This window comes from Phocoena phocoena, chromosome 11 (assembly GCF_963924675.1).
Source record: "Phocoena phocoena chromosome 11, mPhoPho1.1, whole genome shotgun sequence".
NCBI lineage: Eukaryota > Metazoa > Chordata > Mammalia > Artiodactyla > Phocoenidae > Phocoena > Phocoena phocoena.
In genome coordinates, this window is record NC_089229.1 from 48,070,697 (window position 1) to 48,090,357 (window position 19,661).

A 19,661-nucleotide genomic window follows, 5' to 3' on the forward strand; every position below is an offset into this window, starting at 1 on the left:
ATATTGTAAATCAACTATACCTCAATAAAAAGAAAACACTCCTGACTTCTAGACTTGTATAATTGATTACTTGATTAATAATTGGATTTCTCAAAGATGCCTCAAAATCGAGATGGCTATGTAGGAACTCGGGCTCCATCCTCCCCACCCCAACCGTCTTCTCACGTTTCCTACCTCAGAGAGTGGCGCCATCCTCTAACAAGATGCCCAAATCAAACACGTGTGATTCTTGACTTCATCCCCTCCCGTGCCCTCCATTTCCAATCCATCTCAAGTCTACTTGATCCCATCTACTAAATCCTCTTGATCTACCCACTTCGTCATCTCACCACCACCCCTTCAAGCTACCACGTCTCCTAGCATCTCTCTGGTTCTCTTCCAACTGTTTCAAAACGAAGGGGTCGACCGTGTTGACGTTCAGAACACTCCCTTCTTGCTCTTACTGGATGCCTAACAATGCCTACAAGGTATTCTATGGTCCGAGGCTGGCCTTCCTTTCCAGTCTCGTGTCATACCACATCTCCCCTTCCCTAAATGTAGCCGCTATGCTCCATCCTTTTTGCAGTTCTTTAAACTCATCATAAACTCCTCCAACCAATGGGCCTTTGTATGTGCTATTCCCTTTTATCAGAATGCAATCCCCCTCTTTGCTTAGCTAACTTCTATATGCCCATCAGATTTCAGATGAGTTGTTCTTTCCTCGTGGACGCCTTTGCTGACAGCCAATCCTGGGCCAGATTCTTTTGTTACATGCTCCAGAGAACCACGTTCCTTTTACTATTTGAGTTTGTACTAATAAACTCACATTTTAATTAATTAATCTTTTCTGCTAGACCAATATTTCTTAAGATCACAGGGAACACAGGAGTGTCTTTGCACAGTGTCTAGCACAGTATTTGGCACAAAATATATGTTCAATAAAACTTGTTGAATGAATGAAATGATCATTGTATTCCTGATGTTAGCAAGTATAATCCAGTTCAAGTTTGGAAACAGAAAGTGCAAAACAGAATCTATCTAATAAATCTGGTCTTCATTCGTTTAATCACACTTTCTCCTTTGGCCATTCTGCATATTCATTCACCCAACAACTATTCACCGATGGGGTCAATGTGGAGTGTCGATTAGTGCTGTCACTTTTAAGTAGATTATTTTAGAAAAGATGACCACTGATTTGAAACTAGCAAGATTTAAAAAGTATTTTTAAAAATGCAACAGGAAAAAGCTTGCTTCATTTCATAGAAAAAGATTTCTCCTTTATGTTATTTTAAAAGGGAGATGAGGATTTTGTTTCATTAGATGCTGCATATTTGGGGGCTGGACAGGCCACTGTTACTACCCCTGCATATACACAGATGCCATCCTTCTTCTGCCGGTCCTAACATGCGACTTGAAAGTAAAAACATCAGGTTCTCTTTATTTATAACAGGTAACAGCTGAAGTCCAGTCATCGAACATACAATAAAAAACAAATGCAGTTACATCCGTAACAAAAGGACAGCCAGCATGCTTTCTTCCATAGCACTGCATTTCTGGTTTGTCTCTATGGTTGGTCCTTATGGTCTGGAACATTTTTCCCCCAGGAATTTCCTTTTCAATGGGAAGATGGTCTTCAGGGCAAAAACTGTTTATCAGGCTCTAGTTCCAGGAGTACATATTTTATTCACTTATAAATACGTACCCTCCCATGCTGTCTTGTTCCAACCTTCCTTGCATTCCTATTGACATCGGTCATTTATTATAACTCTCCCCCAACATTTATTATAAATCCCCTCCCCAAGTTGTATTTACAGTTAAGAAGAATTTGTACATGGCACAAATCAACTCAGCTGTTAGTGCACAGAAGTCGCATAATCCTCTGAAATACTTTTCTCCAGCTTTGGGGAAATAATTATATGTTAATTTAAACATACACAGAGAACATTTCTTAGACAAACATAACTCCTGAGGTCCATCTGGCAAGACAATCTGCTTTGTATTTCTTAGCACAATAAAATGTATCTTTGGAAACAGAGAAGAACCAAAAGTATTTAAAACAAAAACAGAAAACCACACATAAAAATCACACAACAGATTGACTGATACATTGAAATTCTGTCAAAATAAGATTTTCAGTGAGGCTTTTCACTTCAAACAGGCCAGGAAAAAAATAATCCTAAACGGCATATTTTATACACGTGGCTCTTTGTCCTCCTAAGTGTTGTGTTCTCACCTGAAGTTTCTAAACAATGTTTAGAAAAAGAATTATTACAAGAGGGATTACCTCTTTCAGTCAATTTATGGTGAGAGGTTATCAACAACTGCTTTGAATTCTCAAATGTCAAAAGTTGGAAGGCAGAAATAGATTTTGCAATTAAATAGGTGGCACAATTATTTCTTTCAGTATCATGTATTTCCCCCATAACATTTTTTTTAATTATCCCTTTAAAAAACTCATGGAACTTGTTAAATATTGACTGCTTCTCTACTTCTCTCTCAAATCTTTCCTCGTATCTTCATCAAGCTTCTGCTTAGTCTTTGAGTACATTTGCCTTGACTTGCTGCTCAAGGATTTTCCTCAGCCCCCTTAGAAAGGCTGACATAGTTCACTCCAAATCCTTCAGTGCCAAAGAAAGCTCCACGGATGCCTCACACGTGGTGGGTAGGGAATGACGGCAGGAAGGTAGTCTTAAGAAATTACCAACACGAAATGCTCAGAGGCCAGAAGAACAGTCACCAGGATAAGAAGGAACCTGCTCAATTCCTCCCGTAGTCCTTTCTTTGAGCCATTTAAACACGGAGCTATTTTGTTTTTTAACTTCATGTATAGTTTCTAGAGTTCACCAAGAGCTCAAAACAAGAAAATACCTACAGAAACTGTAGTTTTTTTGATAACATCTGACTTCTTACATGAATTTTCTACTAGAGAAATGGTACTTTTAGAACCAGATTTTGGCTTATGGTCCCCTTTACTACACTTTGCTTTCTAGAAATGTTATTTCATATCTATAAATGAAAAAAGCAGGAAGTTATACGAAAACAACTAAAATATCAACAGAAATGCTAGCTTTAAATTCTGACTTGAATACTTTGGCCTAAATTCTAACTGGGCTCACATTGGGGACCACCTAAGAGCAAGTGGGGGAGTCCTACGTGTCCTTCCTTAAAAACCACTACACGTTTGTAGTACAGTGATCTGAATTCCTTTGTCACCATTACAGAACTTTAATTTCATGTACTTCATTTGATATAAGCAAACGTTCTGTGTACTTCATAGAATCATCTTTGAAGAGAAGCATGAGCCATGTTTTAGAGAATTACGTTTTTTAAAAAAGGTACTGTAAAAGAGAAAGTCATATTTATTTTATTTTTACTTAAAATTTTTTTTAATTTTTGGCTGTGCCACACGGCTTGTGTGATCTTAGTTCCCAGGGATCGAACCTGCACCCTTGGCAGTGGAAGCGTGGAGTCCCAACCACTGGACCACCAGGTAAGTCCCAAGAAAGTCATATTTATGAATAAAATCTCCTTTGCTTAACTTCTTTCAAACCATCATTTAATGTATTTTGCAATATGATTTTTGTTTCATCTTTGAAAGTAACTTGCACACTTAATACTTCTTTTTTTATCTTCTTCAGGCGACTTTCTTTTCTCTATGAAAACCTAATTAAGGACGTTGCATCAATTTACTCTTACTTCCTTCCTGTTCACTGAGTTTAATATGCGTATAGGCAAGAATGCCAAATAGTGTACATAACATGCCAAGACCCTGATTAATGGACAATGTATCCTTAAATAAAACATATCCTCCAAATAAAGTAATGCAGAACTTGAAGTGTCCAAACATGTTATAGCTGAGGTTTTTAGATAAGGATAAAAAAGAACAAGCCAGATGTTATATTCACACACACACACACACACACACCACGAAGCAAAAGCTTCCTGTGCCTGGAGAGAAGTGCACGAAACGCAGACTAAACAGCGGCCCCACCCCTGCCCCTATCGCCCCGCCTCCCACCCCATCTAAAGAACAGGAACTTCAGTGAAGTGCTGGCTTGATCCTAGCTTCTTCAGGTAGGTTTTAGCAAGTAATCAGTGACAGGAGACTGCCTCAACTCTCCTTGTTGACCTCTCCAAAGAAGAGAAAAGGGGCTGCAGTACAAGGGTGGCGAAGGGATTCAGAACAAGGTACAGAGAAGGTCTTTTGTAGAGCAATTTGTGATGCTGTTTCATGGCACCATTTCTAAACCTCCCTTGGCAAATAAGGTGAGACGTGAAAGGTGCCAGATGGCTGACACAAGGTCAACACAGCCAGTGTGCTTAAGTTTAAGAGGGAATCGGGGACAGGGGATGGAACACCACTGAGCACCAATACATGCCAGGCACTACGCCAGGTGCATATATAACACCATTTTATTTAAGCATCACATTTCCCTTCACTGTGGTATCACTCCTCCCATCTACTACTGTAGAGGCTTGAGGATTTTAAGTAACTTAGATCACAGAGTTAGTAAGCAGCAGAGCCAGAGGCCAAACACAGATGGGTCTATTTAACTCCAAAGTCCATGTTTGAGATGAGCAGACTGCCAGTAACTTGCTGCTGGATTAGGATGTTTCCAAATCACTGTTCATTTAAAAGACAAACTAAAGACACACAAATGGTTCCTTTCTAAATTATTCTCTTCCTGTATTTTAAATAGTTTTTTATATATGGATTAGTACTTTATTATTTTTCAGAGGTCTGATATGTACCCATCTACTCTTCCCAAAAACAGTACCAGAAAGAGCTACCACCCTGTGCCTCAGCATCACTGTGAGGATTAACTAAGCTAATATACGCGAGGCCTCGAGTACCCAGTAAGCACCCTACGGGTCAGCTATCAACACAGTACTGACGCATAATCAACACCTGCCAGGTGCTGGACACATTCTCTCAAGCACTCACCCAACTCTGTAGGTACCCCAACCCCCGTTTCATAAGTGATGAGAGTGATACCCGAGATCTACCACAAGTCACGCAGGCCCACAGGCAGCGAAGAGGCCGGGATGGCACACCTGGACCTGTCTGACCTCAAAGCCCAGGCTCCCTCCTCTGTTCTGAGCCCAACTAAGCAGCTTGGAAGTTGCTTCCGAGCAGGAGAGCACAGGCTGAGTCACCAGGGTACCTGTGCTGGCCCGACCCAAGAAGGGTAATTTTCCTGCGGGATGGAGGACCTTCCCGAGGACGTTAATTATAACCATAATAAAGCAGGCTTCATTTTCAATTACGAGCTATCTTCAAGTGAACCGGCTCCCGCACTTCAGCATTTCCTTACTCCTCAGCCTCGCTTTGAAGTGCTCATGATCTGTTAACAATATTTACATGAGAGGAAAGGCAAATTTAAAGAAATGCTTCAGTGAATCCTTTTGTAAATTAGAAAAATAACACAGAACAAAACAGGTGCAGTCTATACCTGACATCTCCAATTCCTCTCTCTAATTCTCCACTCTGCTCCGGTCAGCTTCCACCTGGACACACAGAAGTTCTCGTCAAAACCTCCACCTCACCACATCCCTTCCTCCATTCCTTTCCAGCCTTCCTCGAGCTTGACCTGTCAGCGGCCTTGGACACAGCTGACTCCTCTTCCTCCTCACTTGGCTTCTACACCCTGTCCTCCTTCCTTCCACCTTGATCACTCCTTCTCTGCCCCTTCTGCCTGGTTCCTGTCATGTCTCCAAACTCTAAACACCGAGGTGACCCAGGACTCGGTCTTTGGGCACCTCTTTTTCTTCCACTTGTTTGCCTGGTAATCGCAGCCAGGCTCACTGCTTCAAACCACATCTACACACTACCGACTCTCTCCGGAATACCTCCAACAGAGACCTCGACCTTGAACTCAGATTCTTTTTACCCAAAACTGAGCACTTGGTCTTCCTCCCCTCTCCCAAGCCTCCTGGGGGCTGTCCTATTTCAGTCCATGGCAACTCCACCCTGCCAGGTGCTCAGGCCCAAACCGGGTGGCAACCATCTTTCCTCTCTCATTCTCCACATCCAGTCTGCCAATAAAACCTGCTGGCTCTACTTGAACATATATCCAGAACCCAATCACTTCTCACTATATCCACTGCGACTGTCCTGGTACCAAACCGCCATGGCTTCCTGATGGTTTCTCTTCTTCTCTTGCCACTTTCAGTACAGTGGTTTTCCCAACCAGGGGTGATTTTGTCACCTGGGCAAGGTCTGGACACAGTTTTGGTTTTCATAATCGGGGAAAGGGATGCTACTGGCGTCTAGTGGGTAGAGGCCAGAGATGCTGCTAAACATGCTCCAATGGGCAGGACAGGCCTGTCCACTGGACCAAAAAGGCCAATAGCACTGAAGTTGAAAAGCACCCCCAGTCTGTTCTCAACACAGTAGCCCAGAAGGATCCTATTAGAACAGACAGAAAATCATGGCATTTCTCTGCTCAAAACTCCAATGCCATCCCCTCTCACTTGGTGTAGGAGTCCTCGTGTGAAAGTTCTGCTCAGTCAGGCCCCCTGTTACTCTTCAGGGACAAAGAACCCACCCTTTGTTCTTCCCGCTCCAGCCACACAGACTTCTTCTTCCTTCCAGCCTCTCACCTGCTGTCCCCTCTGCCTGGAACGCTACCCATCCTGCCCTGCACAGAGCAACCTCACTTCCTTCAGGTCTTTCCTCAAAAGTACCTGTCTTGCTGAGGCCTTCCCAACTACCCTCTGTAAAACTGCAACCCTGTCCCCAACATTTCACATCCCTTTTCCTGCTTAACCTTTTTCTCCTTATCACTTAACACAATCTAGCCCTGTATATGCCCATTTCTTATTTTTCTTGTTTATAGCCTGTCTTCCTTCCCAGAATTTAAGCCTGTGAGAGCAAAGATTTTTGTCTCTTCGGTTCACTACTATATCTCCAGTGCCTGACAGACAGTAGATATTCAGTATGTGAATATTTATTAAGTCAAAGAACAGTTTATAGGGGGCATGCAATAAGTATTTGTTGACTGAATGAATGGAGGCTCTTAATCAGGGTGCATACTTGGATGCCTTGATCTAGCATCATGGTGCATAAATCCTGGGGCTAGACTACCTGGGCTCAAATCTGGACACCACACTTCTCAGCTGGGTAACTCCAAGTGAGTTATTCAACCTCTCTGTGCCTCTATTTCCTCTTCTGTAGAATAAAATGATAGAATTTATCTCTTCGAGCTGCTGTAAAAACTAAATGCTTAATACACACAAGATGTTTGGAACAGTGCCTGACACAAAATAAACATTTATTAAGTGTTGTTTATTTTTTAATTTTTAAAAAATATTTATTGGGCTTCCCTGGTAGCACAGTGGTTAAGAATCCGTCTGCCAATGCAGGGGACATGGGTTTGAGCCCTGGTCCGGGAATATCCCACATGCCACAGAGCAACTAAGCCCATGCGCCACATCTACTGAGCCTGCACTCTAGAGTCCATGAGCCACAACTACTGAGCCCACGTGCCACAACTAATGAAGCCCGCACGCCTAGAGCCCATGTTCCACAACAAGAGAAGCCATCGCAATGAGAGGCCTGCGCACCGCAAGGAAGAGTGGCCCCCGCTCGCCGCAACTGGAAAAAAGAAAGCCCGTGTACAGCAACAAAGACCCAACGCAGCCAAAAATAACTAACTAAATAAATAAATTTTTTTTTTTTTTTTGCACAGGCTCTGGACGCACAGGCTCAGCGGCCATGGCTCATGGGCCCAGCCGCTCCGCGGCATGTGGGATCCTCCCGGACCGGGGCACGAACCCGTGTCCCCTGCATCGACAGGCGGACTCTCAACCACTGCGCCACCAGGGAAGCCCTAAATAAATAAATTTTTAAAAAATTATTTATTTATTTGGTTGCGCCGGCTCCTTAGTTGCGGCACGTGGGCTCCTTAGTTGTGGCATGCAAACACTTAGTTGTGGCATGTGGGACCTAGTTCCTGGACCAAGGATCGAACCCAGGCCCCCTGCATCGGGAGCACAGAGTCATAACCAATGCACCACCAGGGAAGTCCCCAGGTATTGTTTTTTTAAAAAAATTATCATTATTATCACTGTTATTTACTGATAGTGGGCAAATATGCTGCTTTTTTACTTTGTTGACATCTCGGTGTTCACTTATTAAAAGCAAAATGTGAAAAATGGGCAGCTGAGTTTGATTCAGACATTCAAGTCATGACTCCACTTCTTGATTTGAAGTAATATTGAGAAAAGCAGGCACACCCATAGTCAGACAAGTACAAAACCAAGCTCAAAAGTCAGAGCAACTGGTCTGAAATTATTTTCTGTTATTTGGATTAACCACATCTTTACCTTATTATTATCAAACTATCGAGAACTGAAAAGTGATGGAAAACATAAGTATCTACCCCATTATTCACTCAACAAATATTTATTTAACCCCACTATGCACAAGGAATGGTGCTCTATGTTAATTCTGGTAAGGGAAAAGGTCACCTATTCCTTAAAGAAAATTCAAAAGCATTTATCATACAGAAAGCTAACCCATTTCCCCAGTTCACAGTTCTTTAAATTTCCACAGACTCTAGTAAGAGACTAAAAATAACTCACTCTACTCAATTTAGGCCATGCAATAGAAAGTGTGAGACTCAAATAAGGAAATCAATGTGACAGAGTTTTGGAGAATATAAAAGACTACACATTTGTAAGTTGTTAGGAAAAGGATACGTGACTGGTGAAGTGTTCCCAATGATCCAATAAATCGATAAGTTCACCATGAAAGCTATTACTCCAGAGAGCAGGACCATCAGCTACAAATAAACCAGAAGAATCATTAATGCAAAGCAGCTGCAATCATTGCAATCATCAAGTGAAAATACACTTCATCAGGCACTGCTATCAACCATTAAAAACAAGATTTTTAAAAAGAGAGAATCAAGTTGGGAGATAGCAAGAACTGAGGGTTAAAGAGCAGAATGAGTAGTATTCACAAATGTAATTTTGTCTACAAAATGCAATGGAAAATTCTCCAACAATATCCTGTCTCTGAATGTAAATCTCCAGATTCATTTTTCTTATCTATCCAAAGAAAAATTATTTTGTAATAATTTCTTATTATAAAAGTAATATATATTCATTACAGAAAAACCAGACAATAAAGATGAGCAAGAATATAAAGAATTCTTTTTTTCCTTCTAGTTTTATTGAGATATAATTGACATACAGCACTGCGTAAGTTTAAGGTGTACAGCCTCATGATTTAATTTACACACATTATGAAATGGTTACCACAGCAAGTTTAGAGAACATCCATCATCTCATGTGAATACAAAATTAAATAATAGAAAAATAGAAAAAAAGTTTTTTTCCTTGTGAAGAGAACTCATAAGGAATTCTTTAAATCTCAACCACTCACCACTATTAATACGTTGGTATATATCCTTCCAGATCTTTTTTCCATTGAATTGTTTATATTTATTCTTATTTAAATTCAATCAGTAGGCATTCATCAGGTATCTATAAAGCTAGGCCAGGCCTTGTAAGGAACACAGTGGGTTCCTGCCCTCAAAGATCTTAGAAACTGCTTGAGCACATGATAAAAATCTTGATAATCATAGCTTATACTTATATAGTACTTATTATGCACCAAGAATTGTTCTAAATATTTTACATATATTAACTCATTTAATCATTGCAAACAGCCATGAGGGAGTAAAATATCTTCCCTTTTTACAGACAAGAAAACAGAGCACAGAGAGGTAAAGCAACTTGCCTAAGACACACAGCCAGTAAGAAGGGCCAAGGTACTGGAGTCCCTGCTCCTAACCTGCTCTGCCATGCTACCTCTTAACCACATGAAAGAGAGAGTGCAATACAAGATGAACAGCTCAGGCAAGAAAAGAAAATGAGTCCTGAGCTCTACCTTGTTAATAGGCAAACAGACGATAGGTTCTGTAGGACTCTAGACAGGAGATGTCCTTCTGGGCTGCGAAAGCAAGAACAGTCTTTGGATTTCAAATGCATGTTTTGATTAGAGAAAGAAATAACAGGGGCAGGAAATAGTATGGGTCAAAGCATGGAGGCGTGAAAGCCCAGGCGTGTGCATGGGATGGCGAGTTAACCGACTTGGCTGAGGTGGGGGACCAAAGCAGCTGTACCACTGTAGACACACACAACATTCTGTCCAAACGTATCCCACAATTTCATTGTAAAAGTTATAAAACCATTTTCTATTTCTGAAATAAGAGAATCTAGAGAAAATATTAGTTACAATTTGAATTAGTAAGAAGTTTAAATTCCAAAGAAAATGTCATATTTGAAGATTCTTTCTGTCCCATGTGGGTTTTCTATTTTTAAATCAGTGCAGTCAGAAGACCAGGTCAATTGGATTTGCAGCCTATTTAGGTAGAAATAGTAACACCTTATTTGTTTTACAACAGTGAGTTCCATTAAATTTTCAACTAAGAGAAACTTGCTCCTTAAAGATTTTAAAAACTGTTTCTAGAAATGTGTCCTTGTTAATTTTATTGAGTTCACAGAATGTCACATGCCTATTTCTTGATGACCTGGCACATCATTAAAAACACAATTACATGCTCTACTTTGAGGCAATGATGCCCTCTAGGGACAAGAAGGAATGCAGGTGACTTTCCCTTATTCAATGGCCTCAGACTGGCTACGCTCTTGTTTCTTTGACGTTTTTTATGGCCTTTCTGCTGAGGTCCTCGTTTTCAAATCTGTCAGAGGGCCAGTCACATAAAGCCTCTCCCCTCCTAGTCTAAGGTGCTCAAGCTGCAGTGGTTGATAGGCAAGATGACCAAGATGGGTAACTTTTGTAAAAGTAAGAGGAGACATTACCTGAGAGATGGTCCACTGATTTCTACCTTGGGAAAAAAGTGCAAATGCTAAAGTACATGAATTCAAAACAACGATCAATCTGCTCACAGGCAGCCTCGCAGGGTGGTTAAGAATGTGGACTTTGGATCTGGAATGCATGGATTCAAAATCTGGCTCTGCTGTGGACCTTGAGTCAGTTACTTAACGCTTTGTCTCTCAGTTCCCTCATCAGTAAACACCTAATAAAGCTGTTATGAGGATCAAATAAGTTAATATTTGCAAAGAGCTTAGAATAGTGCCTGGAGCAGAGTAAGGGCTATGCAAGTTTGATAAATCAACACCACCAGCAAAAAAGACGTTCCCACTGACTGTGTTAAAAGTATGGGAAGCAGGAGTTCCTTTCCTAAATAGGGGGATTATACTTTCTAACTTTATTAAAAAAATGTCCCCAAAGTACAGGTCCCTTTGATCTGGCAATTCCACTCTAGGACTCTAACCCATAGAATACAAAGTACCAGTTCATGAGGACACATGTACAAGGATGTTTACTGTAATGCTGTCCATAGCGTTAAGAACTGGAACTATTATACAGGCACTGAAGGAATGATTTGAAGGGATTTTCAGGGGACATTGCTAAGTGAGAAAAGCAAGATACAGAAAATCATGTGTAATATGATCCCACTTCTGTAAAAAAACCAGTGTGCAATTTATGTGCACATACGTGCATCTGTGGCTGTGTACGTTGTATGTGTTTACATGTGGGTATGCACAGCACGGAGAAAAACACGGAAGAACAAACACTAGAATGTTAACATGACTTATTTCAAGGGACATGGGTGAGGTAATGGGATGTTGATGTGTGTATGGGTAGGAGGGCTGAGCAAAAGGAATCCATGATAAAAGCTGCATATATAGGGAATTCCCTGGCAGTCCAGTAGTTAGGACTCCACGCTTCCACTGCAGGGGGCACGGGTTCGATACCTGGTAGGGGAACTAACATCCCACATGCCATGCGGCACAGCCACAAAAAAACCTCCCAAAGGGCTTCCCTGGTGGCACAGTGGTTGAGAGTCTGCCTGCCGATGCAGGGGACATGGGTTCGTGCCCCGGTCCGGGAAGATCCCACATGCCGCGGAGCGGCTAGGCCCGTGAGCCATGGCCGCTGAGCCTGTGCGTCCGGAGCCTGCGCTCCGCAACAGGAGAGGCCACAACAGTGAGATGCCCGCGTACCGCAAAAAAAATAAATAAATTAAAAAAAACCTCCCCAAAACCCAGCATATATAATACGGTTACATACATATGAAATTAAACATACACACACATGCGTGTGTCTGTGTATATGAAAGAGATCCATGAAATGATCATCACCAAAACGGTAAAGGTGTTTATCTTAGTGTGGCAGGATTTGGGGAGACCTTCACTTTATAATTTTATGTATGTTCAAAAATGCATACAATGAGCATGTACTACTTATACTATTACAAGAAAATCAACAAAGTTATATTTTCATTATTTAAGAAACAAAAAAAATGCCCAAAGTATTGGTGGGCAATAGCCTGGCGGGCTCAGTACAGTAACCAGACATCAGAAGACCTGAATTCTAGTCCTGGTTTGGCCACTGACTGGCAATTTAACCCTAAGCAAGTCCCTCAATCTTTCTGTGCCTCAGTTTCTTCATCTAATGAATAATCCTTACCTTGCCTCCCTTAAAGGGTGATTATAAAGACTAAATGTGAGAATGGATCTGAGCTAGTGCTCTGAAAACTAAAAATTGCATTAATAATGGAGAAATTATTATTATCTTGTTTCTTAGACACCAAAACAATTATAACTTACCAAAGCAGAGGCTGACCAGGGACCAAATATTCCTCCTTCTGCAAACACCGGCTCAAAGAAGGGCACGGCGACCAGCAACATGGCAGATGACATCGGGGCCTGGTAGTACAGCAGCTGCATCGAGTTTACTTGCAATTCATGCTGTTTGGCTCCCACCCACTGAAAATTAGGAAAGAGAACGAGTTAGGCAGAAAAAAACAGCATCACTCAACAAACAAAAGATGCAACTCTAGCTAAGAACGTGGGAATGTGAGGCAGGGCGGGGGGAAGAGGAAATGCCTAATGAGTCTATAAGATTTCAAAGATCAATAATATATATGTGTATATTATACTAAGCTCCCTGCAATAATATATATGTATATTATACTAAGCTCCCTGCAATAATATATATGTATATTATACTAAGCTCCCTGCAATAATATATATGTATATTATACTAAGCTCCCTGCAATAATATATGTGTATATTATACTAAGCTCCCTGCAATAATATATGTGTATATTATACTAAGCTCCCTGCAATAATATATATGTATATTATACTAAGCTCCCTGCAATAATATATATGTATATTATACTAAGCTCCCTGCAATAATATATATGTATATTATACTAAGCTCCCTGCATGAAAGGAGCTTTATAAATTCAATGTCTGATAATCTATTTTCTTCTCAATTATAAAGGAGAAAAAAAATCCTCTTTTCCCTCCTGATCCGAGTAGATGGGGAAAGTCAATGCATACCGGGGCCCACAGGCATCAGCAATCTTGGGAAAATTAGGCAGGAATGGAAATTTCTAAGCAGGGTAATATTTATAAGCAGGATAAGCAGGAATACAGATGCAGTGTCAGACTTCATTTCTTTCTAAAAATGGCCCCCAAAACGAAGACTGGGGGGCAGGGCGGACTCTAATTACAGATTGACAGAAACCTCAGTTATCCCAGGTGGCTGCCAATATGTGTGGCTAGAAAGGTATGTGAGGTCTTTTCATCCACTTGAGAAAACCCAATCGATGGTAGAAGGAACTTTCCTCTTTATGGCTGACGTTTCGGTGGGTAATCCCACACCAATACTCCTCAATAAACTAGATAATCACAAACTTTAAAAGACTATCCTTCGGTAGAACCAACACCCCAAAGCCTCAAATCCCATCAGTTCTCAAAATGCTTCACAAATATAACTGAAAATGAGGCTTTAAAGAAAGCTTGATAGGACTGTCTGAATAAGATCTGGCAGGAACAGCCAGGCTTTTGAATAACTGCTCCTACATAATCCTCTTTCCTGTAGGTCCGGGTATACTGTTACATAAACTCTAAGTCTATAGAAATTCACCAAGACAAAAATAGAAGAGCAAGAAATCTGAAGCATACTCCTGTCAGCCTTAATGAGAGTCTGCTGTGAACATGAAGGACAAAGAATTGATTCTTTTGCTTGGGACACCGCAGCAAGCAAAAATGAATGCAGAGGGTATGTGCACAGCCCTGTGTTGCTCCAGCAGCCTCTCTGGGCCGCTGTGTGTCTCTGACACAAGACAGACAGCCTGGAATGGTGGTGACTCTGAGGCCACCACGTGCCCTCACTGCCGTGCAGCCTGGCTTCTGCCCACCAACCCTCTTGTGAAACTGCTCCCCAAAAGGGCACCTTCACCTCCAGTGGCCACATCAAAGGACTGCTCTCGGTCCCCTTCTGGCCGCAGCCCTCTGCAGAACCTGCAGATTTCTCTTGGAAGAACTTGGCTGCTGGTTCGCGCTGCTTCCTCGCTCACCTACCTGTAAGGGAGATGTCTGGCTTTCCTCTTTTATCTCCCTCACTGATCTTTTACTATCCGCTGACATCTACAGCTCTGACCTCCTTCCTTGAGCATCCTTTAAGTCCCACCTTCAACAAACAGCTTACTGGCCATCTTCAGTTGTATCACCTGAAGGAGCTTGTTTAAGATTAAGCGGATTAATTCCTTCTCCAAATTAGCTCCTCCTGTGTTGGTCTGATAATTAATGATATAATCTCCTCCAAGGATCAGACTCCCTATTTTCCTCATTCTCACATTCAGTCAGGTCCTACTAATTCTTTCTCTAAAAGGTCTCTGAAGTCTGTTCTTTCCTTTCCACGTCCAGTACCACTGTCCTTGTTCAGGCCCTTTCTGTCTTCCCCTTAAACCATGGAGCACTTCCTGACTGCTCTGCCTGTCACCCTGTCGTCCCTCTTATTCATCCTTCACTGCCACCAGAGTGAAGTTTCTAAAACACAGGGAGTGATCAAGTCACTGCCCATCTGAACTCCTCTCCTGGTACCTGCAGGATAAAGGGCACATTTCCTCAGCATAACACTCAAAACTCTGCCATCTGGTCTCACCCACCCCTCAGCCTTGTCTTTCCACCACGCAACTCCAGTCCAGTCCCACCAAACAAATCAAGTTCTCCAAAAATGCTCTGTACTTTCACACATCACTGCAAAGAAAGACCTCTGCTCTATTTCTTCGCTAAGCGAATTCCTGTGCATTCTTCAATTTAAATTGTTAACCTTCCCATAAAATCTTACCTCACTACCGCCCTCGTGCAGAACTACCCCTTCTTCCCTGGTGCTCCTCAGAACTTTCCTCATACTCTGAGCTATACCACTTGTTATCAGCTGTCTCCATGTGTTTCTGCAATGCTGGATTATAGCTGCCCTTTATCTTTGTATCAAGGTTGAGCATAAAGCAGAAGAAATGTCTTTTGAATGAATGAAGGAGTCAACCATCTTTCTACCACTAAAACTAATAGTTGGTCACTCATCTCTTAATTCTTTTTAATGCCCTAGCAGCATAAGAAGAAATAACTTAGAAATTATACCAGGTTACAATGGGAAAATACAACTTTCCTTAAAATGAATTTTGGGAGGGAATACACCTATTCTGTACCAGTACTTTTACCATTTACTGATAATCAAAAACTCTGCCCATGACTTAGTCTATAATCATTCCTTGGTCAATCTCATTTCAGATATCTACCTGAGAGATACAGAATCCTTTGATTCCACCCTATAGCAATTTTGAAACTTGTGTGAACAAAAATGGTCATATTGGCATGGGCAGTGAGTACTCTGAATTGAAGTGATGTGTAAGGAATACAAGAAATTCTAACGTTCAACAAATGAAATTTCTTGCTATATCTAATAAATAATCCATACTGGGTCAAAAATAAAGTCCATTTAACAAAAAAGAGAAATAGGAATGTTCACTGACTGTATCTAATTAAAAAATTTAACTTTAAACTCACTGAAGTATGCCCAAATGCAATTTTCTTAAAGCACAAACCTGAGCTTCCTCTGATTTCTCTCTGCAGTAAAAGACAGAATATCTTGAGGCCAAGTGACAAGATTGAGCGGGTGCCCCACCCTCTCATGTCACTGCTCTCTTTCATTTAAACTGCTTCTCCGCCACTAAGAAATGTTTTCAACCCCAGAATTTTCACATAACAATGTTTCTGAAATGACCAGTACTAAAAAATTTAAGATGCTAAAGCTGTATTATTAAACTCCTAACATTCGTAACAAGAATGCCTTAGTTTATAACCAGTGGACGTTTGTGAAAAAAGTAAAACTGGTCACACATTTTGGCTCTGATTCCCCATACGCAGGCACTGGAAACCACAATTTCCAGTCCAAGGTTTTCAGTACAGAGAAAACACTGTTTCACTGTACCCTTCGCCATTCACTATTCTTTCCTCCAATATATAAGAAACAAACAAAAATACTTGTTGAGATTTTATGGTAATGAAGTAAGTGAATCCATGAACAAATGTCAAATAAATGGCTGTTACAGGCAAGTCACCGCGCTAGTGCAAGAAGTGAAATACCCATTGCTATAAAATATTGAGAAAAATGATTAGAATATACGAGCTGTAACAGCAGCATATCTTCTGAGGCAAAGATCTATAAATCTCAAATTTTCCTTTCCTGTTCAAATTTTTGCACCTGTACTCCTTCACAGTAATGTCTTAATTAAAGAGTAAATGGTAAATACAACCAATGGACTCAATCCTCAAGTAAAAAGTCTTACTATTCATTTTGTAAAGATTTCCCAGAAAATAATATACCATCACCCCAAACTCAGACTGTTAAGCATGGGTAATATACACTTACAAACAGGTAGGGAGGTACTTGGTGAGCATCATACACCCAAGTTTCTCTGTCTCCTTTCTTCTCTTCACCTTGAGTCAGACAATTTATGCAATTATGCTTTCTTCCCAACAGTCTATTGTCTCTATACTGTATTGTCTAAACCTTGGGGCACAGCTTCAAAATTTATGAAATCTGCTAAAAAGGGCACATAAAGAAAAAAAAATTACCAACCACTTGATAAAGGGATGTAACTAAAACACCAAGAGCAGCAAACACCGTTCCAAGGAAATTAAACTTCACATCGTAATAAGAATTTAGGATTACACCTACAGTTATAGGAATCTGTAAAGAAAAAGAGGTAAACGTTGTTCAGATTAAATTTATGAGACATAAAATTAGTATTCCTTTCACAGTGTCTTGAAAGGTTAATCATAAAAACATCATTAGGAAACAATGAACCTCTATAAATATTTTTTCCATTTGAAAAAAAACGGACTGGTAATCCTATTTCTTCAAAATGAAATATGATAATTCTATATTTACGCTCACATTTAATTCTATTTAAAGTAAAATTCTGGGTAAAATGAGTCGATGCACTGCAGTTTGCAAGAAAATACCACATGCGTGCACATAGTAGTAAATGGACCCCAAAACCAGTGTCTAAACAATATATAAACATATAACAAAAGCATTAAGATTTTAAATGCTGTAAGTTATGAAGTGCTAAAATTATTTTAGTCTTATTTAAAGACGCTGAAGCCTCTGCAGTATGTCGCCGCAAACATATCCTGAGACTTAACATTTTACGTTTAGCATAAACGCTTTTCAGTTTGAGCTTTTGCACTTAATCCCACACAGATTTGCATCACCCAACACAGCTTTCTTTTCTTACCGATCATAGCATTTAAGGATTTCCATCAAACAGTAGTTATTAAAACTCACACAAGCACACTCTACTGGGCTAAAAGCCCAACAGAGCGCCAAGATGGCTTTTTTTCACCTTCCCCAAATAAGCCTGAAGTTCACTTGCTCACAAAGGACTCGAGTGGATTTCCAGACCACGGGAAAGAGCGTGGCGCAAGGTTAACCATTCAAATTTCCCGGGGAGAAAGACTGTCCAGGAGGTGGGTTGTTAAGAGGTGCGCCTCGCCCAGCTGAAGCTACTCACCAGCGTGAGCTGTATTTTGGTGGAGAAGGTTTTCTTATAGCAGAAGGTCTGGATGACTATGATCACCGGCGTGGTCATGGCCTTGGCCAGCTGATAGGTGCCTATGGTGTTGTTCTGCAGAGATAAGTTGGTGAAGACCACGAAGCCACAGAAGCTGAGGGCCAGGAGGAGAAGCTTGGAAGGCGGCAGACTTTTGGGGGCAAACATGTCCAGTTTCTGGCAGATGTACAGGCCCAGCCAAGTTACCACGAAGTGCACCAGGGTCAGGCTCATGTTGGGGAAGCCGTAGTGGACATAGATCCATTTGTTGAGGAACACGATGCAGATGGACACCAGTAGGTTGAGCAGGAGCCCGGCGGCGATGCGCCCTCTGCCTCGTACTCTATCGGCCAGCGCTGCCATGACCCCCGCGGAACCCGGGCCCTTCACCCTCGGAAAGGGGCGCCCGGCCTACCTCCAGCTGCCTTTGCCTCCTCCTCCGCCGCCGCGTCCTCGCAGCCCCCGGCTTTACGGTCCGGCCGGGGAGAGGCATGCAACCTCTGGGTCCCTGGCAAGCTGCAGCCTCAGCGGATCACACATGCTCTGCCACCGCCCATTCAGCCGGCGACTACGCGGCAGAACGTCCCGCGCGCTCCGCCCCCTTCCGCCCTCGGCCACGTGACTCGGGGAGCCCGCGCTTCCGCCCTTGAACAGTTCAGGAAGCGGCCTCTACCTGCGCAGGCGCGTTGAGCTCTGGGTGCGGCGAGCTGCGTGCTTGGTCCACTACCTCCTGGGTTACCTAAACCTGGGTGCGCCAATCTGGGACCCCTTTCTTGTTTGGTATTTTCTGTGTCGGTTGAGTAGACTTGCTAGGTATTCTTGGTGCTGAGCAAATTTAGCCCTCGCCAAACAGGGGAAAGCATTACTTCTTGAACATTTTACGTTCTTGAAACCATATTTTTAGACATTTTATTTTAAAAATCCAAACATAGAGAAGAGTAGACAGTATGATGAACCCTCATATACTCATCATGGTTAGTAAACTATTCAGATTTTTTTTTTTGAATCAGTGTTTGGTTTTTCATCGTCCTAGAAGTGTCCATTTTACTTAGATGTTCTAATATACTTGGTCAGAGTTGTATATGGTATTCTACCATATTTTCAATTTTTTTTTCATATTTTCAATTTATTTCATCTGTTGTCACATCACTTTACTTATTCTAAACATTATGCATTTGAGTGAAATTCCTGGGTTAAAGGGTAAATTGTTGTTTATAATATTTGAAAAGGTCAATAAAATAAACAGTTATCCACAAGAATAGAAATAGTCAAAACTTTCCCCAAAGATTGTACCATTTTACATTCCCCAGCAATATGTCCCAGTCACAGTTGTCCACATCCTCCCAAACATTTGGTTGTTAGTCTTTGATTTTAGCCATTCTGATGAATGTATAGTGGTATCTCATGGTTTTAATTTGCATTCACCATTGACTTGAGCACTTTTCACAGGCACATGGTTAGGTATGTCTTCAAGAATCATCTGTTGTACTATTTTGTCCGCTCTTTAATTTTTTTTTGGCCTTTTTATTATTATTTTTTTTTGCTAATCAAGTGATGCATTTAATGAAAACCACCTAAGATAGTAAAGGAGACATGAGCTAACTGCAGAGAATTTCTGTTGTAGAATACTTCCCCTCCACTACCACGCTGGACACCACTGCAGAGCAAGTCACGGCCAGTGAAGCAGCGGAGCTGGATGTGAGGAAGCTCATTGGCCAGATGCACTGA

General features: G+C 41.4%; 1 protein-coding gene across 2 annotated transcripts; it reads right to left on the bottom strand.

The window, feature by feature from the left end:
- Positions 1-1,642: 1,642 nt before the first annotated feature.
- SLC35E3 (solute carrier family 35 member E3) lies at positions 1,643-18,474 on the bottom strand. Of its 2 annotated transcripts, XM_065887544.1 has the most exons (5): positions 17,895-18,474; positions 16,958-17,068; positions 12,628-12,786; positions 8,683-8,765; positions 1,643-3,833 (listed from the first exon to the last, which is right to left on the bottom strand). In XM_065887544.1, the coding sequence occupies exons 1-5, from the start codon at positions 18,294-18,296 to the stop codon at positions 3,647-3,649; spliced, it is 942 nt and encodes a 313-aa protein (XP_065743616.1). In that variant the 5' UTR covers positions 18,297-18,474; the 3' UTR covers positions 1,643-3,646. The 2 variants fall into 2 exon arrangements, with proteins under 2 accessions (XP_065743616.1, XP_065743617.1); XM_065887545.1 differs by lacking the exon at positions 16,958-17,068 and having other exon boundaries at positions 3,647-3,833; positions 17,895-18,296.
- Positions 18,475-19,661: the final 1,187 nt, after the last annotated feature.

Bases quoted from the DNA above. Each gene is read 5' to 3' on its own strand.
- SLC35E3 (XM_065887544.1), bottom strand. From the start codon at position 18,296: ATGGCAGCGCTGGCCGATAGAGTACGAGGCAGAGGGCGCATCGCCGCC. The intron at 12,787-16,957 runs GTTGGTAATTTT...CCTAATTTTCAG, and splicing joins TTACATCCCTTTATCAAGTG to TGGGTGGGAGCCAAACAGCA. The intron at 3,834-8,682 runs GTATCCTTTTCC...TAAAAACCTCAG, and splicing joins GGGAACACTTCACCAGTCAC to CTATAACATGTTTGGACACT.